This window comes from Euprymna scolopes, chromosome 29 (assembly GCF_053919585.1).
Source record: "Euprymna scolopes isolate OS-2025 chromosome 29, ASM5391958v1, whole genome shotgun sequence".
NCBI classification, from domain to species: Eukaryota; Metazoa; Mollusca; class Cephalopoda; order Sepiida; family Sepiolidae; genus Euprymna; species Euprymna scolopes.
Window position 1 is genome coordinate 28,926,462 of NC_136510.1, and position 23,796 is coordinate 28,950,257.

Below are 23,796 nucleotides of genomic sequence, written 5' to 3' on the forward strand. Positions count from 1 at the left end.
ATTCTCCTTCCAAAGAAGACTACAACTCCAATTTAAACAAATAAGAAACTTATTTTTCAGGGTTAAGTGATACTTCTCCATCGAACAACAAACTTGCAATCAGTACTTTAAACTCTTACTGAATCAAAACATAAGTCCAACTAAGCACAGTTAATCAGCTTAGGGTCAAGAATGCCTTTTGTGTCTGAGAACCATAGAAACTAAAGTGACCTTCCTCATCTAGAATATATATAAATATCACTTGAACTACTCCAGCAAGACCTCCTGAGATTATCAGCTGTTAATCTATGGACAAAAAAATGACTGACCATAAAGTCTACCATCAAGTATGAACATTAATTTCAAAAAGTTTTAAGTGGGTCATAATGACAACATAGAATATCGTATCTGAAGGAACATTACTTTTTTTGTATTCATTTACTTGCAGTCAGAACGTTGGGCCTGATCAAATCAAAATGTAAGTGTGAATACAAACAGCCGATCAGCTTTGAGCTCAATGAGCCTTCTGTTTCCGAACTTCAGAAAACCAACTGAACCCCTCTACTGAAATATATATATATATATATATATATATATATATATATATAAACTTTGATCACGTTAGATTATTAGTTGTTAATCTATGGGCAGAATAATCTGATTGACTATAAGTTTCACTATATTGTACACAGGTCAACTGGAAAGAAACTAGTGTAAACCCAAACTTATCTTTTTCATTTTGCTTGTTTTCTGGGGTCCTTGAAACCTAAATGATCCATAACAAACTATTACAAAATTAATGTGATCATTGGAGTCTATAAAATTTTACTTAAAAACTTACTTGATCTTGGTATAGGGATTTATTTTAAATTAGATCCCCAAACACACTGCAAATATATATATATGTACTTTAATTTTTTTTTTTTTTTTTTTTTTTTTTTCAAAAGATGCATTGGTCGCCATGGAGAAGGCTATGAAACGAGATAAGATCGACGTGAATGATCGTCAGTTGGCCTGTGCCCACATCAATTCACAAGAGGGCCAAGATTATTTAAAGGGCATGGCTTCTGCTGCTAACTATGCTTGGGTGAACCGTACAAGTATGACTTTTCTTTCACGACAGGTAAGTTAGCCTTTTGGCCAGGAACAAAGTGTAGTATATGTTCTGATAGTACACGTCATCTTTCCTGTCCTCGGTCGGTAAAGGTGAGATCCTTCTAGACCGAGGCAATTATTTTTGTCTTAATGCAAAGTGCACCTTTTTGGGGGAGGTGGATTTTCCCCACATTAAACTCTGCCCTTGTGGGGAAGCAAGTAAATAGAAGTCGTGAAATAATATTATTATTAGAAGCAATTAAGATAGGGAGGGCTTTTTAATTATTCTGTACTTTCATCTAACAGTTTAATAAACAAAAAGATTCTGTAAAAAAAAATTGAACAAAAAATATCATTTGCCAATTGGCGACTAATGTGATTTCATTAGCTAAACATTTTGGCATCTTCCAGTGGTTTACATAACCTGCCCAGAAAATGCTGACAATAACGTGGTCCGTATTTTTATATAAGTACTAAATATTCATCCCCACAAACATAAATACACAAGTTTAGATTATATTTTGTTTTTTGTTTTTTTTAATTGGAGGTCACCACTTATCAAGGCCCAGAAGCCAATCGGAGATAAGGGTTATTTTGTGTACAGTAATCAGATAGTGTTGCAGTATTCATTAGTATTGGAGAGTTGATAAAGTGTCATTACTTAAGGGGGCGGTTCATCAGGAATTTGTTTATGTTGGACTTGAAGACATCCATGTTGAAGTCAGGAGGGAAACAGGCAAGCGGTAGAGAGTTCCACAGGCGTGCAGTTCTAAGAAAGAAGCTTTGTTCATGGAATTTACATTTTGATTTAGGCACAGATAAAGAGTGGGGAAAATTATTGAGAGTGGTTTCAGCTAGACAGGTGTTTATCATGAAAGATTGGCTAAGGGGGACCAGAGATTGGAGCTCAGACGAGCACCTGCCATGGATTTTAATTATTTCATAAATTCTCTTGTAACGATATGTGTCCCTCCCTTCCAACAACTGCCAGTATCCTACATAGTTTTCTTTTCCTTTATTTTCTCCTCAACTAGCCGTGTGATCTTCGAGATTGCCAAAGGTGCGGGTAGTAGTATGACTTCAACTTTTAGGCTCCTCCCCCCCTTCTTAGGGTGCCCGTCCTCTGGCCCGCTCTCTTTGTTCTTTAACACTTAAAATCATAAATCATTTATGAAATCCTAACCACATTTGATACAATTGAACTTCAGTCTAGGCCTGAATTGTCCAAGTTTGTCATGAAAGTCCAACAGTCTTTGACTTATCACCATTCAGCAATATGCCTCAAATGTCAAGGATGTGATTTCTCTACTTAAATCGATAGTCTCTCATCTATGTCTTTTTAATTGAACTCTTTTTTTTTTTTTTCTTTTAAATAAGAAAAGGCTGATTTTCACTCTTATGAAAGTTCTCTCTGAAGACTGAATATGTTAATTTTCCTATGAAGGCTTAAAGTTTAAGCCATCAATCCAGACCCTTCTCAGGCTTGGTAGAAAATGTGAAGGCAAACTGAAAACTTGGCTCAGGACAGTGAAACAAGATGCCAAGCTGATACTGGGTCCTCGCCTTTATGGAGTTTGCCACTGGAACCGAGATTGGCTGACACTCATATCTACTTTTGCAGTAGACTTTCGCACCTGGTTAGCATTTGTTCAGGATGCAGTAAATTCTCTGGATGGAGCCGGCCCAACTACCCCAGAGTGAATGCAAAAACAAGTACAAGTAAAACTTTAAGCAATTCATGAAGTGGGTAAGGGTTAAATGATTTTTGTTTCATCAAAGAATGACTTCCTGTCTCCTTCCCCTCGTGTATTTGGTGTCTTTTTCTTAATTTTGATTTAGTTGAAACTGATAGTAGTTATTTAGGATTTTTTTTTTTTGTGTATGTGCTACCCTCTCTGTTTTTTGTTTTGTTTTTTTTTTTTTTTTTTTACATCAATTCTGAAATGTCATTTTCTGTTTTCAGGCTTTTGCCAAAGTCTTCAACACAACACCCGATGACTTAGATATGCATGTCATCTATGACGTATCTCATAATATTGCCAAAATGGAAGAACATTTTGTCAATGGCAAACAGAAGAGACTTTTGGTTCACAGAAAAGGTTCCACTCGTGCCTTCCCTCCTCACCACCCACTCATTCCTGTTGATTATCAGGTAAGACAAAACTTGATTTCACAGCACTCCTCCTCTATCTCTAAAAAAAAAAGAAAAAAAAACAGTATCTTATCATTACATAGGTGTAGCAGTGTCATCAAGATCAAAACCTATGTAATCATATTAATTTAATTAGATCAAAACCTATGTAATCATATTAATTTAATTAATTTTTTTTCTTTCGAAATCGTTCAATACTAAGCCTAAAGCCACTTGATCTAAAGAGCTAAAAAAATAAATAATGGACACTCATTCTTAGAACTTTTCATGCCCTATCTAGATTATAATATCTGCAATTCATGAACGGAGGTCACATCTATCTTTTATTTGAACGACTTTTACACACTATTTTCGCAATATTTCTTGGTTTGCACATGTTTGTTTGGCTTTTCAGTATAAAAGCAAAACTGAACCTGTAGCAAAAGAAGCCCCCCGGGCATTCGGCAAGGGACATCCAGAAAAGCAATGAGGTTTAATCAATGCGGGGGAAACGCCTTTTATCAGACAATTGCTATTCATTTGGACACTGGGGAGCTGGTTTTCCCCAACAGACACTGGCTAAGTTTTTTCATATGGCTTGATGTTTGATCTCATTAAATTCATGAACCTGTCACTTAAGTTATTAATTGTTAAATTAAAACGCTTTTCATTCCTCTCCCTTCATGGCTGAGCGGGTAAGATACCAGTCTTCGTTTTTCCCTTTATTTTCCACCTTCGCGTCAAGGCTTCGGGCAATGCTGGGCAGCCCCGCTAGTCTATATATATAAAAGGCAAAGTGTGTGGGTGTGTGTGTGTTTGTATGTCTCGCAATACCTCACCAAACCGGTATCATGTTGAAGCTTGATCCTTCAGACAGCAAATATAAAAAAATTGGCCAAGAACACTAATTCCTTCACCCTCAACTGGCCGGTTTTCTACAAGGAAGGGTCGTTTTTATTGTGTTTTTTGCGTCGCCATTTTTTTTTTTTTTTTTTTTTTTTTTTTTTTTTTTTTTGCAAGTTATCGTATCATAGTATCGGTTTGATTAACTTTACTTAATTTCAAAGTTGCAAACTTCCAGTTGGATGATGAAGCATCTGTAACGTGTCAGATTTTCTTTCACTTTCTTTTTGTTTTTTTTGGAAAGCAGGAAAACGGCATGAATGGTTGGCCAGTCAACTAAAAAACAAGTTGTTGGGAATTTTTTAAGATGAGGATAATTTGGGTTATTCAGACTACTAATTTGCATCTTTACTTGTTTTCACAATCACAGTTTCTCAAGGTCAAGGTAACACCGTTTTCCTGTTTCAGACTGCTGAAGTGGATCTGAGAAATCATCAAATACTATGCAAATCACAATTTTGGACTGGCCAAAAATCCCAACCACTATTCTCAAAAGGGTCGAAATAGTTAGTTCTTCAAGGGACAGATGAAATCAATGCACCATGCAAGCTAATTGGTCAGTGTCTAACCAAATCACCTAACAGAGAAAAATAAGTCATTATTCATGATGCTCACAATATCAGATTACTTTTTTTCCTGCCTCCTACTTCATCTCCTAACATAGTCTAAAGAAACTGAAATATTGGAAAACTTCTTGAATTAATATGATTTAAATATCATTAAAACTGTATGTCCATATTTGAAGTTTTAAGGAGGTTTGGCTTCCATATCTCCTTTGGCAGCAGCACATACAGATTTGGTACATTGAGAGGCACATATACATTCACAACCACTTCCATTGTCTTCCTCGAAAAGCCTTGTACTTATGATTTCAATCTCATCAAAATAAGATATATTTCTAAGGAAGATGGTCACTTAGAAGCCATTTCCATTGTCTTCCTCGGAAAATTTTATGTATAAATACACTTAGTTTTTACCGAAGATTCTCTAACCTTTCTTTCTATATGGAATATGCACACACATATGCACACATTTAGTTTGGATTTGTTTTGTTATTAGTTGTATGACCCTTCACTACTTTTCTGTTGACCTCTTCTTCATATTGCTTTGATTTGTTTTTTAGTTGACTGGCCAACCAGTATTAATTGGTGGCACCATGGGTACATGCAGTTATGTATTGACTGGTACGGATCAAGGAATGGAAGACACGTTCGGTACAACATGTCACGGAGCCGTAAGTGAATTGTTTCCTCACTTTCAACCACAGTTGAGGCACTTTTGAATCACCAATTTTTTTCTTTTTCACTTTTTTCACTTTTTCTTTTTCACTTTTTTCACTTTTTTTTTCTTTTTTGTTGTTTTTTTTTTTTCACTTTTTTGTTGTTTTTTTACTTTTTTTTTACTTTTTGTTTTTATTTTCTGTTTTTTATTTTCTGTTTTTTTATTGTCTGTTTTTTTTTTTTTACTGTCTGTTTTTTTTTTTTTCATGTCTGTTTTTTGAAGTACTTTCTGTTTTGAAGTACTATATTTTTTTTTTTTTTTTCACTCGCTATAAACTTCCCAAGGGCAAATATTGTTGAGACAACAGCATTAATTCTGGTCAAGTTGATCCGTCTTTGGTTCTTGTCTAAAATTTCGTAAAAATTAAGCTTTATTCTTCAGAAGAAATAATTAACAAAATAAAAGTAAAGAATTACTGATTTGTATAAATTTGAAAACTTTGAAATTTTTTAGTAAAACAATTTCTACCATATGTTAAAATTTTTTTTTTTAATTTTTGAAACTCCATGGAATAAAAACAATCTCATTTTTTCTATTCTTTGTTTAGACATTTCATGAACTAATAATGTAAATTTTATTCATCATTTCAAATGGTCTTGTGTATGTATATACCAGTAAATGATTACATCTTCATTTCTCGTTATGTTCTTGCTGTCTTGAAGGGTCGAGCTTTGTCACGTGCAAAATCCCGGCGTAACTTAGACTACATGGATGTACTACAGGCCTTAGAAGATCAGGGCATTAGTATACGTGTGGCTTCTCCGAAACTTGTCATGGAAGAGGTAAGTAGATCACTTTAAGAAACATGAAATTACAGAAGAAATGGAATGTAATTGAGGAAGATGTCGGAGATCTGTCCTAACAATAAATCAACTGTTTGAGTTGAAAGGAAATATATTTTCATTTTTTTTTTTCTTTTTTTTTTTTTCTTTTTTTTTTTCTTTTTTTTTTTTTCTTTTTTTTTTTCTTTTTTTTTTTTTTTTTTTGTGATATAGGAGGAATTCTAGACAAAAACATTTTTACATGGTTAGCAAAAGAGACTAAAGACAGTGGAGCGCTTTTAATATTTATTTTTATAATGAAATATAGTCCACACATGAGACTAGTATTCTCTTACTTAATTAACTTAATCCACCTATTTATTAATTACTTATTTCACTTCTTAATCCTTAAGTTAATTTCTTAATAAGGGTAAATAGGTGAATACAGATATAATGGGGCTTTTCAGTCTTAGTTATTATCAAAGTTTTCCTTCCAGTGATTACAGTATGATTGACAATCTGTCTCACACCATGTTCATAGACAAACTGATTGAAATCTTGGTTTCTTTATCAACTTTGATATCAGTGACATCATGTCACTGACATGTTTTACTCTACTTTTGACCTATTTGACCTCCCTAACCTTTCATGACATTTCTTCCTGTCCATAGATCTAAGAAAAAATGTTCTTGTCCAAAATTCCACCTATATTAAAAACAAAAATAAAAAAAAATCCATATAATGTACATACCTATGATGAAACAAAAACATAATCTTACACGACATGTCTTCTTGTTTGTGGGGGAACTTGTTTATTTCCCAAACTTTGTGTCACTTTGTCATGTACTTAGTTTGATCCTTGTCAAGATTGACACTAGCTGGTATAAAGAAAATAAACCATAATCGGTGATTACAGATAGCAGAGTTGCTTTGATTTTTGAAAGGATATTCTCTGTCACTCCACACCCACTGGGTTCAGGACAGATACATGCCGGTTCAGGAGAGATACAGTTACAGATTGTACAACTTTTACTGTAGCTGCCTCTGCATCGGCACTCTTTAAAGTGGTATTCACTGTTGCTTAAAACTGAATGGAGGCCTAAAAAAATGTAGGTACTTATACAGAGAATGACTTTTTGTTTTGTTTTGTTGTAAATGTTGACTTGGCATATCTGGCAACTCATGTAAATCGCTGGAATATGACAAAATGCTCAGCTAATGAAAATTGCTTGACTAGTCAACAATACAAATGCACTGTACGTGTAAACAATGAACTTTTTTTAATGGCTTAAAACAATAACATTTCTTATAAAAAAAAAAATCTTTTAAAAAATTTAGAAAACAAAAACTGTTCATTTGTTGTTACGTATTTTACAAAAGATAAATATTTATTCATGAAATTTATTATAGGTTGATTTTTAATTATATTTTCATTTTCTTTATCGAAATACGATAAATGGTTTCTAGCTTTTTTTTTTTTTTTTTTTTTTTTTCTATCATTTTAAAATTTGATCAATGCTTGACATATTCTGGCTGTTTGTATAAGCTGCTGGAATATGCCGGTGCAATATTCACAGAAAAACGGGTCATTCTCTGCATAAGTATGAAAATTTATATATAGAAATAGGTTTTAGAAGGCTGTGACAATGCAAAGATATGAAAACTAGATGAACTGATACAAAAAGACAATATCAAATAATTTTTTCTTTATTTCTTACTGTTTCTTCTTTGATCAATAGCATGTTACATGATGTCAGAGTTTCATTGATATTTCTAGGATGTTACCTCCTTTTCAAAGTATCTCCATTACAGATCATTATTACTATTACTTTCTTCTTTTAAATTGAATTTGATGCAAGTCTATTTGATCTGTTTTCAGGCTCCCAAATCCTACAAAAATGTCACAGATGTAGTGAACACATGTAAGTATATATAGATATGTTTTTAAAAAAGATTTTGGATATAGATATGTTTTTAAAAAAGATTTTGTATATATATATATGTTTATTTATTTATGTTTTTGTATATAGATATGTTTTTTTTGTTTTTTATTATTTTTGTATATAGATATGTTTGTTTATTTATTATTATTTTTGTATATAGATATGTTTGTTTATTTATTATTATTTTTGTATATAGATATGTTTATTTATTTATTTTTTTGTATATAGATATGTTTTTTTTATTTTTTATTATTTTTGTATATAGATATGTTTTATTTTTGTTTTGTTTTTTTAATTTCTATCAAAAAAAAAATATAGAAATTGTGTTTTCAAATTAGAATTTACTTTTTATAATATAAAAATTGAAATGTTAATGCGAAAAATACTGGATTATATTGTTTTACAGAACTCTGAACCTTCTAAAGTACTACTATACCCACGACAAACCGTGTATGTCGTTGTCAATTCCTGATTTTTGTGCGTTCTTCCATTAGTTTTATCTGGTGTTACCAAATCAGGCTGTCTGAAGATATCGACTTTCTTACTTAAATGCACCTAACATTGATGTTTTTTTTTCCTTTAGAATGTTTGCATAAGCTGCTGGACTATACCAGCGCAATATTCAATTATTAAGCTTTACACTTCAGAGGAAATAGTTACTATTAGAGAATACCTATGTGCAAAACTCAATCATGTTTTGCAAAGTTAAAAACAATAATTTTTCTCTACAAAACAACCAAACTAAACACCATCATACATAAACATTAGAAGATATAAACAACTTGAAGCATAAAAACGTTTTCCAAAATTACTGGATTTTCAATAGTACGGGGGGGGGGGAATTTTTAGTCATTTTAGTAAACAGACTAAAGTTTCCTCTGAAAATTCAGTTGCAACAGTTTGTGAATCAACCAGTTCTGAGAAAACTGAGAAGCCGTTTGGTTATTTTGTTTTATGGCATATCAACCACTATTATTTAACTTGAATGTAAATCCCGACTAAATATTTAAAATCCCAATATTCACAACCCAATGTATGGATAGCCCATAAGGAATGGTGAACCTTCTCCAAGCGATGTTACCCCAAGAAACAGCACTCCACCAGACTAGATGAATTCTTGTCCTGGAATCCAATAAGAATAAGAGATCACAAGAAAGATATACTATAACATGTAAAAGATATTTTTAGATCACAAGAAAGATATACTATAACATGTAAAAGATATTTTTAGATCACAAGAAAGATATACTATAACATGTAAAAGATATTTTTAGATCACAAGAAAGATATACTATAACATGTAAAAGATATTTTTAGATCACAAGAAAGATATACTATAACATGTAAAAGATATTTTTAGATCACAAGAAAGATATACTATAACATGTAAAAGATATTTTTAGATCACAAGAAAGATATACTATAACATGTAAAAGATATTTTTAGATCACAAGAAAGATATACTATAACATGTAAAAGATATTTTTAGATCACAAGAAAGATATACTATAACATGTAAAAGATATTTTTAGATCACAAGAAAGATATACTATAACATGTAAAAGATATTTTTAGATCACAAGAAAGATATACTATAACATGTAAAAGATATTTTTAGATCACAAGAAAGATATACTATAACATGTAAAAGATATTTTTAGATCACAAGAAAGATATACTATAACATGTAAAAGATATTTTTAGATCACAAGAAAGATATACTATAACATGTAAAAGATATTTTTAGATCACAAGAAAGATATACTATAACATGTAAAAGATATTTTTAGATCACAAGAAAGATATACTATAACATGTAAAAGATATTTTTAGATCACAAGAAAGATATACTATAACATGTAAAAGATATTTTTAGATCACAAGAAAGATATACTATAACATGTAAAAGATATTTTTAGATCACAAGAAAGATATACTATAACATGTAAAAGATATTTTTAGATCACAAGAAAGATATACTATAACATGTAAAAGATATTTTTAGATCACAAGAAAGATATACTATAACATGTAAAAGATATTTTTAGATCACAAGAAAGATATACTATAACATGTAAAAGATATTTTTAGATCACAAGAAAGATATACTATAACATGTAAAAGATATTTTTAGATCACAAGAAAGATATACTATAACATGTAAAAGATATTTTTAGATCACAAGAAAGATATACTATAACATGTAAAAGATATTTTTAGATCACAAGAAAGATATACTATAACATGTAAAAGATATTTTTAGATCACAAGAAAGATATACTATAACATGTAAAAGATATTTTTAGATCACAAGAAAGATATACTATAACATGTAAAAGATATTTTTAGAGGGCTAGAACAGTGCAAGAATGTACAGTTGTTATGAGGAGGTAAATAAATAAATATATGAATAATAAATAATTCAATTTGTTTTTTTTTATTATTTATTTGTTTTTTTAAATATATATTTATTCATTTATCTACCTGAATTTTAACTGTGGGTGGTATTTAATTCCAAAGATCCTTTCGGGTAATAACTCATCGTCAGTGGAAAAATGAATCCTCTCTCTCTAGGATGTAAATTGCAAAATGGCTGTTTTATTTAGATTTAGAATGATAAATAAAAAAAATATAAAATATAATAAATAAAAAAATAATAATAATGAAAAAAATTGAATTATTTATTATTCATATATTTATTTATTTATCTTCACACAACGACTGTACATTCTTGCGTTGTTCTAGTCTTCTAAAAATACCTTTTATTCTCTAACAATGCTTCAAGCAAACTACACCGTACTTCTTATATGTTATAACATATTTAAATAGTTAATTGGGGAGAGGAAAATTATGTTCTCAACTTTTTTACTAACTCGATGTTTGAGAGTAAAGGATAACTTTAATGGAATATTCAAATATCTATGTATCTCGTATAGCAATCAAGTGTTAGCCGCAGGAAAGGGGCCTTTTGATTTCTGAGAACGTCCACTGAAGTAAAATGAAGCGCAAGAAGAAACAAATGTTTGCCCTTTATATAATTGATAGTTAAATCCAAAAGTTCAGTTCCCAAAGTTAAGATGCCAAAAGTGGACACAAATTAGCTAAAATATAGAAAAGAACGGAAAGTCCAGGCGTAAAATACACTAAAATTTAATTTGTCCAGATTTCCTATATATTATTATAGTTGTAATTTCAAAAGTAAAAAAAAAAATAATTTGATACCATCAGCTAGAATCGAAAGCGAAAACAAAACTGTAGCATTCAAAGCTGGTGACATTACCACTGTATCAACATGACACGCATATGAACTGATTAAAAATAAACTAAGTTGAATGTACAAAATGTATAACAATTTTTTTTGCAATTTTGACCCCTTTTTGACCCCTGAAAAACTATTTTAACCAGTTAAAGACCCATGAAATAATGGTCCATAAAAAATCCAATCATTTGAGGCCCCTAGTGCCGCTCTGTAACTTTTAGTTTCGGAAGAGATAGTTTGAAAATATGGAAACAGACAGACGGACAAACATATAGCCTTTTATATATTAGATTTTGAATATTAAAAAATATTTATAGAAATGTAAAAAATAAAAGTTTATTTTTATTTTATTGTTTCATGATAAAAAAAGAAGTCTTTCTGTATGGTTTCATATTTAGTTTCATGCTTAGTGACTTCCGTTCCATATTTAGCTAAACAGAGTCCACTTCTGGCATCTTAACTTTGGGAACTGATTTTTTGGATTTATCCAATTTATACAAGTTCTTTAGGAATAATGGTGAAATCCATTTCACTATGAATATTTAACTTTTTAACTCTTACGTTTCTTCATGATAATGTTTGAATCATCAGTGTTCACCAGTTATGATGTGGATATTTTTTTATTTGTTGTAGAAAAGCTTTTTTTATCCATTTCTTTACATTACTTTCAGGCCATGATGCTGGTATTAGTAAAAAGGCGATAAAACTACGTCCAATTGGAGTTATTAAAGGATAAACTTTTGGAAAATTCCAAACTGTTGGCTGGCCACACAACTTTGGTCAATTGACCTGTGAATATGGACAATTTTTTTTTTTTTTTTTTTTTATATAAAGAATCTAAATTTGATTTTTATTCTTTGTATTTTCCACAGAAATCATCTGCAATTTCTTCCTTTTTTTTTTTTTTATTTTCTTTTCCAAATAAATTTCTTTGCAAATAAAATTATTCAAACTCGTGATTCTACTTTTTTGTTGATCATTAAAGATGTTAATGTTATTCATTTTTTTTTTTTTTTTTTTTTTTTTTGCAATTGTTGGGTGTATCAAACTTTTATATATTTAATCTGCAGGAAGTCACACAGCTATTTGTTAAAGCTGCAGGGTTTCAGGTTCCTACCTCCAATACTGAGAGCAACACGTCTCAGCATGTTGGATACGTGTTTACCGTCAAAAGTGTATAAACATTATTCACCTGTTCCTCTTCTTTTGCATGGCCATGATCGGTCGAGTGTCTCTTCAGTATAGCTAGCGGAAATAAACTTTCCCTTGCACAGAAAAATAGCCCAAAGACATTAATCATGCGAGGCAGAGACCAACTCTGATTCTATTAATTCGTTAACTTAATATAGCAGCAGGCATTAGGATGGGGAGGGGCACAGTGGGCTTAATTGGGGGGGTCAAGCGGACATTTACCTATGTATACCTATAATGAAAGTGGTTATGCTTTTTTTAGCTCTTTGAGTTCATTTTTGACATCAAATAGGGTGGTATACTATGGTAGAATGTTGGAAAGTTGATATTCAACATAAAAATCGTTCTTTTTAAGAGTCCATGGACCAAAACATCATAAATTTGTGATGGACAAAACTTAGGCATTTACGGACAAACTTCAAATGCCTGTATCTTTAAAACTATTCAAGCTTAGAAGACAAATGAGACCTCTACTTGATACTGCATGAAACAAGCTTTTCAAATATTCAGTTAGAATGAGAAAATACACTACTAGAAGGTTACACAATGAAAAAACTAGTTTATTAATTCAATGTATCAGATAACTGATCATCATGAGTCAAAAAGCACAACAAAGACTCATATTCACTGTTGCAACCATGAATTGCAGTTTTAAGCTACTCACAACCTCTAATGCTGTGACCTAATGACTTGCAATGTCTGCAGTTTAAACGTTCTCTTGTCTTCATAGCAATGGGATAAATCTTGTCCCAGAGTCTTAATACAATCTGATAAATTGTCAAATTGATTTGTCTTTCGAGACTTGTTTATCCGATATTAACATAGGAACTTATTTGACTCAATGCCAGATTCAGCAGACCAATGTTGCTATTTTCTGCAATTAACTCAGCACTGTGCCCTAAAACAACATGAGCACTTGGAGTGATATCAACCCATGGAATTGAACCAACATGGAGATATGTAGCGTGACAAAATTCTTTGAAGTCGTCAATTTTCACTTTCCTATCTGAGTTAATGATGGTTAAAATGACAGCCATGTGCAGTACCAGTTGATCAATCTTGGCTCTTAATTCACTATCGATTTCTTGGGTGAGCAGTTCTCAGTTGGATCTCGTTGAGGTTGTAGAATGTGGGCAACTGAAGTGATGCAAACAATTGGGCAGACATAAGTTGCAAGAACTGGAGGCAATGGTACTTCACACCACTGTATGGAGTTGCAAGTTTTTGTACTGTTGGCCTCCACTCCTTAAATTTCAACAGTTTATCGTACGATGGAAGAACATCAGCTCCAGCATTTTTCAGGAGTAAGCTAATGTCTGTGTAAATCCGTTTGGTCATTTTGCCACTTTCATAGATGGCAGATGCAACCTCCAATGAAACATGTCAGTCTTGGATGGACTCATTGCATAGGATAGAGTATCCTACTTTAGCAACTTCTTTGTTTTGAAGGTATTTGTTCTTCAGACCGAAGGCAAACATTTTGGTGGGGGGAAGTGTTCTGTGCTTGAGCACAGGTCAAATCCATATAGCTTTGATGAGACCTCTTTCACAACTTAATCAAAGTTTGGCTCTTTGTCGAATCAAATTTATTCCTGAAAGATGCTGGAGCTGATGTTCTTCCATAGTCTCTTAGTCGTTGACATTGTTGATGGTCACCGACTTCCTCCAGAAGGCGCTTTGCCTTTGGTACATAGGTGTGACATTGGAGCACTACCTTCTCATCAAATGACCTGGATGACCTGAGCACTGAACGATTCTTGTTTTGTTGCTGCTGAAAGTCTTTGAACACAACTTTGATGTCAGAAGTTTATCACTAGGTGGGATCTCTAGCTTGGAAGAAACCTGTTTCACAACTTCATCAAAGTCTGGCTCTTTGTCGAATCGAGATCTCTTGCAGTTTTTAAAAATCTCAATGAGAGCAATGTTTGTCATGTCATTCATTATGATTGTGTATCGAAAAGAAAAGAAAAAAAAGATGTGAGATGTTCAAAAATTAAAAATGAGAAAAATGGAAGAATTTTTTCTGGTTTATGGCCAATATTTAACTGAAAATAGCTTTAAAAAGGGTAAAAAAAAATCAGGATTTTCCAGAAAATAGTGCAGTTTCATGGTTTTCTGATGCAAGATTTGGATTCTGCACCCTAAAAAATATAGGAAAAGTGGTTTGGATGATGAAATTTGAGTAAGAATGGTAAGAATTATCTGGATTTATGGCTTAAACATTCATTGTAGGTTGTACAAAATTATGGAAAAATGGGCAAGTTCAAATTTTTTCAGTATGTTAGAATTAAAATGGTTCTCAAAAGTGTGTGTGTGGGGGGGGTCCACACAATTGGATTATGATAGTTTTGTATGTCTAGATTCTTATTTGTGAAGCATGAGAAATTTCATCTCTGGGCTTTTTTGCAATCTTTCGTTAAAATATACTGGCAGAGGCAAATTTTAGGCTTTTTATATGGAAAAAAAAAAATGCTCATTTTTATGGTAAATTTTGTGGAAAAAAAAAAAAAAAAGTCAAAAACTTGTTTATATGTTCCATTTTTTTTTATAAGGAAGTAAATTTAGGGAATCTGCCATTATCTAAGAGGCTTATAGGACATGGGTTTCTGGAATAAATTTTGAGCAATTCTTCAAATGCACCCAAATTTATCCGTTGGTAAATATCACTGTAGTTGCAATTTCACAAAAATTTGAAATTCACAAACTTCAAACAGGCATATCTTGAGAAATAATTGAAGTTAGAAGACAAATGAGCCCATTTTTTGGCAACTTCAGACTCTGAGCTATTCAAATATATAGGTTTCATAATGATTTGAGGAAGTTGCTAAAAATCCATATGTCCGCTTGTCAGCCCACTGTGAGAGGGGGGGGGGCTTTTCACCTTTGGTGATTTTAACTGTTTAAACAAAAATTATCTTGCATCCATTTCATTTGGCCTCCATCAGAACTCTGTTGAAATATGTTAATCATGACCCCCATGACCTCATGCTCCCTATCTATTAATGTTTCTGTTTTTCCCTACTGTAATCATACCTGACCTCTATTCACGTTTCCTGTGTGGGAACTCGTTTATTTTCTAAGCTTTGTGTCACTTCGATCTGCGTTTACGTCAAAATTCATACTTGCTCATTTACTCGCTATTTGACAAAGATTAGTAGAGGGGGGGGGTCTAACAAGTGGTTGCATGTGAAGTGTGAGTAGATTTGTCCCAGAACACGAAAGAATGGCATAGGTTTTTTTTTTTTTTTTTTTTTTACACAGTGATCACCACTTATCAAGGCCCGGAAGCCACTCAGGGATAAGGGTTATTCCAAGTACATTACGTTAGTGAGGAGATTTGCTGAAATATTTACTTAAGGGGGCGGTTCATTAGGAATTTGTTAACATTGGACTTGAAGACAACCAAGTTGTAGTCCGGAGGGAAGTAGGCAGACGGAACAGAGTTCCACAGGCGTGCAGTTCTAAGAAAGAAGCTTTGTTCATGGAATCCGCATTTTGATTTAGGCACAGATATAGAGTGGGGGAAATTTTTCACAGTGGATTCAGCTAGACGGGTGTTTTTCGTGAAAGATGTTTATTTTATCCATTCTTTGCCGAAGTAGGTCATGATTTGGATATGATGTTAGGTTTTGCTTCTATTTTTAATTGTATATTAGTTGGAAAAATTCAGTTAGCTGCTGTAATCACCATTTATGCAAAAAGAACATGAACATGTGATTACCTTTTTTATGGGTCTCCTCAGGAAAATTAACTCGTACGGTACTACTGGCCAAATATTTTGAATAATCATATCTGAAAGAAAGATCCAGCTCTTTATTGATGGACTATGTAAATATATGAAACCAATGCCAATAAGATCAGAGCTCGATAATTGGACCATGATTCATGATCTTTATAAACGACCCCCATATCCTGATGCAATCACAACTGAAATGGGTCCATTTGCTCATGAAACCACGCAATATTTTTGGATGCTGATGTTGATATTTCTCATATATGTTCACCAGCATCTTGTTAGATTTTCATAGATCTGTAGAGTGGAGCAATTCTTTCTCTCCCACAGATCATCTGGGTAGTGGTTCATTATATACACAGCTGGAGTCTTGTTGTATAGATGACATGTAGCAGTATTAGGTGTCACAATGATGTTGCTTTCTTTCCTGTTCTCTTCCTTATAGTGATTGTTGTCTTTTTAATAGCAGCGGTTGTAACAGTTAATAATAATGACAACACAAAATCATATAGGTTTTAACAATACTTTCTTTTTCTTTTACACTATACATACATAATGTCCTGTGGGTTTCCCTCAACCCGTCCTCCAGCTTACATAAGCATCCAAAAGAAGCCAAAGTGAAGTTTGCCCGATGATGAACTTAAAATGCAGTATTGCTCTCCTGTTTCCCATGTTAAGAATGGCTATTTATTTAGAAAGCCATTCTTAACACGTTGACGTAGCATGTTGAAAGTCTTTTCGGTTTAAATAATTTTGATTGCATGAGAAACTCATCTTCTGACAGCTGATTGGCTAATCGTTTCGGCATCTACCAGTTACTTATGTAACCCGTTGATGCAAAATTAAAGATTGGGTCATAAACTGGATAATTACCAAATAACCTAAATACCAAGAAAAATCTTATTGTCTTCCTATAAAAATTAGCTGGTAAATTGTAGTTGTATTCATGGAGAAAGTTTCAATGGAAGAGATTTGAGGGAAGGGTCTCAATTCCTACCCTTTCAAGCATCCTGTTTGCTGTGTCTTGACTTTACATCATTCTGCGTTACCGTTGTGGAGATAATGTTCCAGTTTCTACTCTTCACTGAGGACTAAATCTATGTCTACTACCACCTGTCTTTCAACAACGTCTCCAGTGATTTGGACATGCAGCTTGTCAACCAGAGGGAGAACTCAAAAACACAAGGTCCTTTCTCTGGCACAAACATGTCGGTAGACAGCTGAAGACCTGGGCGACAATCGTTAAGAACAACCTGGACTGTGATAATTTGAGATGCATTTAGTGTTCAGGAGGAAGCCGACTCTATCTGATCAGGCTAATAGCCGCCACAAGTACAAGCAAGTACCTGATGTCATCTACAAGACTTAATATGATTAACAATAAAAGAAAATAAAAAAAAACGAAGCCTAGCATTATTATGAGTTCGACTCTCATTACTTCCAAAACGTCAGCCTCTGACTACGCAACCCTATATGTCACGCAATCATCAAAAATTGTTTTAAAAACATTAAAAAAAAAAAATTTTTTTTAAATAAAAATAAAAAATGAATTTCATTGATTAAACAGTTTTATTAAGTTAAAAAAAAAATAAAAATAAAAACTTTTTTTTAAAATGTAAACTTATAGCTTTTAGGTTTTGGCGGTGGCGGTTTTGAATAAGTTTTCATTGGTGGAATTGGTCTGATTTTTCGCCCATTGTATCCAGTCTTCCGATGCCACAAGCCACTCTGCGGCCGAATTCCCAGCCACCGTGCCCTCTGTGCTGAACCAATATGTTCCTTGCCGTGGTCAATATTGGATACGCGACCAACGGTGGCCATGCAGTTCTGAGATATGCAAATCTCTCTCTTGGAAGGCATGCGCATGATGCATTTGTCGCCAACTTTGCGAACCAGCTGAGCAGATGTCCCAGCAGCACGAGCAATCCGTCCGTAATCATCCTCGTAGATTTCAAGATTATGTACCAGCGTACCAACGGGTAAAGCACCAACAGGATATGAATCGCCTTCATTAGCCCTCACTGGAAAATTTAAAAAGAAAGAAAAAATTAGTCATATTTATGTGATACAATAGATGCGTCCCCACCAGAGTATTAGGAAGTGATTCGTAAAAAAGAGGAAATAGTTGATCAGCAGAACAAAAGTATAGGAACTGAGGTTAGTAGAAAGATAATAGAGGGGGGGGGTCACCAAGGAACACAAAGCCCATCTGAAATAGGATTGTTAATCAAGGTGTGGCAGTGACAGGGACAAAAGACCGGATATAAAGGTCAATATATTTAGAGTTAGTTTAGGAATGGTAGTAAGTTTTGCGACAGTTAATGACGGCTGTCACTATAGTTGGCAATAATTGACGGCAGATTAGAACTCAGATCAGATTGAGAGGAGTTGACGTCAACAAGGACTCGACAGACAACTAAGATGTGGAACTCAGTTCTTAGAGCAGTGGTTCTCAACAAGAGGTAAATTTACCTCTAGGGGGTAAAAAATTATATAGTTGGGGGCAAGTTAATTACCTGATAATTTAAAAATAATTATTTCTTTTCAGATTGTGCCAATGTCTAACAAATGTGATATAAATTAACTTCAAAATTGTCTATTTAGAAAAAGTTTGATTTTCTTTATTTTTGTGATATGAATGTATAACATGTATATTTTTGTGATATGAATGTATAACATGTATATTTTTATATATGAATGTATAATATGTATATTTTTATATATGAATGTATAATATGTATATTTTTATATATGAATGTATAATATGTATATTTTTATATATGAATGAATATGTATATTTTTGTGACATGAATGTATAATACGTATATTTTTGTGATATTAATGTATAATATGTATATTTTTATATATGAATGTATAATATGTATATTTTTATATATGAATGAATATGTATATTTTTGTGACATGAATGTATAATATGTATATTTTTGTGATATTAATGTATAATATGTATATTTTTATATATGAATATGTATATTTTTGTAATATGAATGTATAATATGTATATTTTTGTGATATGAATGTGTAATATGTATATTTTTGTGATATGAATGTGTAATATGTATATTTTTGTGATATGAATGTATATGTATATTTTTGTGATATGAATGTATAATATGTATATTTTTGTGATATGAATGTATAATATGTATATTTTTGTGATATGAATGTATATGTATATTTTTGTGATATGAATGTATAATATGTATATTTTTGTGATATGAATGTATATGTATATTTTTGTGATATGAATGTATATGTATATTTTTGTGATATGAATGTATATGTATATTTTTGTGATATGAATGTATAATATGTATATTTTTGTGACATGAATGTATAATATGTATATTTTTGTGATATTAATGTATAATATGTATATTTTTATATATGAATATGTATATTTTTGTAATATGAATGTATAATATGTATATTTTTGTGATATGAATGTATAATATGTATATTTTTATATATGAATGTATATGTATATTTTTGTGATATGAATGTATAATATGTATATTTTTGTGACATGAATGAATATGTATATTTTTGTGACATGAATGTATAATATGTATATTTTTGTGATATTAATGTATAATATGTATATTTTTATATATGAATATGTATATTTTTGTAATATGAATGTATAATATGTATATTTTTGTGATATGAATGTATATGTATATTTTTGTGATATGAATGTATATGTATATTTTTGTGATATGAATGTATATGTATATTTTTGTGATATGAATGTATAATATGTATATTTTTGTGATATGAATGTGTAATATGTATATTTTTGTGATATGAATGTATATGTATATTTTTGTGATATGAATGTATAATATGTATATTTTTGTGATATGAATGTATAATATGTATATTTTTGTGATATGAATGTATAATATGTATATTTTTGTGATATGAATGTATAATATGTATATTTTTGTGATATGAATGTATAATATGTATATTTTTGTGATATGAATGTATAATATGTATATTTTTGTGATATGAATGTATAATATGTATATTTTTGTGATATGAATGTATATGTATATTTTTGTGATATGAATGTATAATATGTATATTTTTGTGACATGAATGAATATGTATATTTTTGTGATATTAATGTATAATATGTATATTTTTGTGATATGAATGTATAATATGTATATTTTTGTGATATGAATGTATAATATGTATATTTTTGTGATATGAATGTATAATATGTATATTTTTGTGATATGAATGTATAATATGTATATTTTTGTGATATTAATGTATAATATGTATATTTTTGTGATATGAATGTATAATATGTATATTTTTGTGATATGAATGTATAATATGTATATTTTTGTGATATGAATGTATAATATGTATATTTTTGTGATATGAATGCATAATATGTATATTTTTGTGATATGAATGCATAATATGCATATTTTTATATATGAATGTGTAATATGTATATTTTTGTGATATGAATGTATATGTATATTTTTGTGATATGAATGTATATGTATATTTTGTGATATGGATGTATATGTATCTTTTGTGATATGAATGTATATGTATATTTTGTGATATGAATGCATATGTATATTTTGTGATATGAATGTATATGTATATTTTTGTGATATGAATGTATATGTATATTTTTGTGATATGAATGTATAATATGTATATTTTTGTGATATGAATGTATAATATGCATATTTTTGTGATATGAATGTATAACATGTATATTTTTATATATGAATGTATATGTATATTTTTGTGATGTGAATGCATAATATGCATATTTTTATATATGAATGTGTAATATGTATATTTTTGTGATATGAATGTATATGTATATTTTTGTGATATGAATGTATATGTATATTTTTATATATGAATGTATATGTATATTTTGTGATATGGATGTATATGTATCTTTTGTGATATGAATGTATATGTATATTTGTGATATGAATGTATATGTATATTTTGTGATATGAATGTATATGTATATTTTGTGATATGAATGTATATGTATATTTTGTGATATGAATGTATATGTATATTTTGTGATATGAATGTATAACATGTATATGTTTATATATGAATGTATAATATGTATATTTTGTGCTATTAATGTATAATATGTATATTTTTATATATGAATGTGTAATATGTATATTTTTGTGATATGAATGTATAATATGTATATTTTTGTGATATGAATGTATAATATATATATTTTTATATATGAATTTATAATATGTATATTTTTATATATGAATTTATAATATGTATATTTTTATATATGAATGTATATGTATATTTTTATATATGAATGTATATGTATATTTTTATATATGAATGTATATGTATATTTTTATATATGAATGTATATGTATATTTTTGTGATATGAATGTATATGTATATTTTTTATATATGAACGTATATGTATATTTTTGTGATATGAACGTATAATATGTATATGTTTCTATATGAATGTATAATATGTATATTTTTGTAATATGAATGTATAATATGCATATTTTTATATATGAATGTGTAATATGTATATTTTTGTGATATGAATGTATATGTATATTTTTGTGATATGAATGTATATGTATATTTTTGTGATATAAATGTATATGTATATTTTTGTGATATTAATGTATAATATGTATATTTTTGTGATATTAATGTATAATATGTATATTTTTGTGATATTAATGTGTAATATGTATATTTTTGTGATATTAATGTATAATATGTATATTTTTGTGATATGAATGTATAGTATGCGAACACACTATCGATTAGGCTAACATCATAAAATGGCTATGATGTTGCAAATTTATCTTTTTAAAATGAAGGTAGGAATGAATAGCATTCACGCATGCGCAGATTGTAATTGCTAAAAGAGTATTGAAGGCAAGATTTTTACCTCCCCTGCCTCTTTAAATAAAATGACATTTGTACCTCAAACAATTGATCTTTTTTTTGTCTCATTTGTACACATTTTACATCAGGATCCCTGTTTTTAAGTGAATATATCATAGTGATCAATTTTGTATTTTTTTTACTTTTAGTTGGATATACACACACACTAACAGACAGCTCTCTTTTATATAATAGACTAGCGAGGGGTACCCGGCGTTGCCCGGGTGTTTGGAGATGTGTGTGGAAACATTATATAATCAATTCTTAATGCTGCAATATTTTAAGTTATAAATTTATTATATTTTTTACTAGAATATCCTGTCCTTCTCTTTTCCAGTTTTAACTAGTCATTTACTTTTCCATGTTTAAGCTTAACCATATTACTTTTCATGCTCGCATTTTTCTATTGTATATTATATATGTGTACATTTTGTTTGATAATAGGTTTAGTATAATCTATGCATTTTATTTTTTTTAATATAAATCTTCAAAGTTTAGAAAATTTGTACACCTTTTGTAAATAAATCCTTTTTTAATAGTAAAGCTTTTTGTGAGTTCAACAATTTTTTTAACAAAAAAATCTGCGATAGCAAAGTTATAAATGTGCATATTGCTTTATTTTTATTTATAATTCAATCGGAAATTTAAAAAATGAAAAAAAAAAAAAAAAAATTTTTTTCATTAATTTGTGCAAATGCAAAATGTGTCCTTTTGGTCATTTCTTATTTTGGAGTACCTGAAATCTATTTGATCTAAATGTCAATTGTTGCAAAACTCAAAACTCTTCATAAACTGTCGCAAAACTCACTGCCACTCCTAAACGTGTCCATAAACTAACTATAAATATATTGACCTCTATGTCCAATATTTTGTCCCAGTTACTGCCACACCTTGATTAACCATTCTATTTCCAGCCATTTTGTGTACGTTAGTGAACTACACCCCCTTCCATTGTCTTTCTATTAATATCACTTGTTGTTATATTTTTGTTCTATTGATAAACTATTTCCTTTTTTGTTAGGCTTTCCTCTTTTTATCACTTCCTAATACTTTGTGGGGGAGGGGGTCATAGTATCACACAAAGTTCTTTCAGTTGTGACATAAAGACGAGTTATTGTTGTAAATGTCTTGCAAGGAAGAAGATTGGACTTCAGTCGATCATCTTTCATGGAAATAGCAATAGAATAGAGAAAAGACAACAGCTTTTTTATGAAGCCGTAGAGAAAAAAAAAAAAACATCATTTACTATATTGCAAAATCAATTTTTTACTATCAAGGCAAGACAGTCTGAATGGCACTTCCCCAAATGTGGCATCAATACTTGATCTTAGGATGTATTTAAGTCTCATAGATAGAAGATTACAGCAAGAATCAGATACTTTCTGAAGCGACAGAATGGTCCAACCATTTTTTTTTTCCCAACAATTTTAGCAAATGGTATTGCGGTAATAGAAGATGTGACAAAAGGGTCAAAAAATAGGATTGTCTTCAATTGCCTTAGAGGAAGAGCACCCTGGCCTACAAAAAGTGCTTGAGCAGCCCCATCGGCATA

At 30.5% G+C, this 23,796-nt stretch overlaps 2 protein-coding genes across 3 annotated transcripts in view; one reads left to right on the plus strand and one right to left on the minus strand.

Annotated features, from left to right (window-relative positions):
• LOC145252562 (RNA-splicing ligase RTCB) overlaps positions 1 to 12,311 on the plus strand; it is a 52,216-nt gene extending 39,905 nt beyond the window's left edge. For both annotated transcript variants that reach the window (XM_080112129.1, XM_080112131.1), the window contains exons 9-14: positions 927 to 1,102; positions 3,038 to 3,226; positions 5,232 to 5,342; positions 6,052 to 6,171; positions 8,030 to 8,072; positions 12,024 to 12,311. In XM_080112129.1, coding sequence (XP_079968255.1) covers positions 927 to 1,102; positions 3,038 to 3,226; positions 5,232 to 5,342; positions 6,052 to 6,171; positions 8,030 to 8,072; positions 12,024 to 12,088 — 704 coding nt within the window. In that variant the 3' untranslated portion in view covers positions 12,089 to 12,311. The remainder of the gene's footprint in view (positions 1 to 926; positions 1,103 to 3,037; positions 3,227 to 5,231; positions 5,343 to 6,051; positions 6,172 to 8,029; positions 8,073 to 12,023) is intronic.
• Positions 12,312 to 17,826: 5,515 nt separating this feature from the next.
• LOC145252563 (large ribosomal subunit protein uL2m-like) overlaps positions 17,827 to 23,796 on the minus strand; it is a 31,911-nt gene continuing 25,941 nt past the window's right edge. Inside the window, exon 5 of the mRNA XM_080112132.1 lies at positions 17,827 to 18,297. Within this exon, the coding sequence (XP_079968258.1) occupies positions 17,885 to 18,297 (413 nt within the window). The 3' untranslated portion in view covers positions 17,827 to 17,884. The remainder of the gene's footprint in view (positions 18,298 to 23,796) is intronic.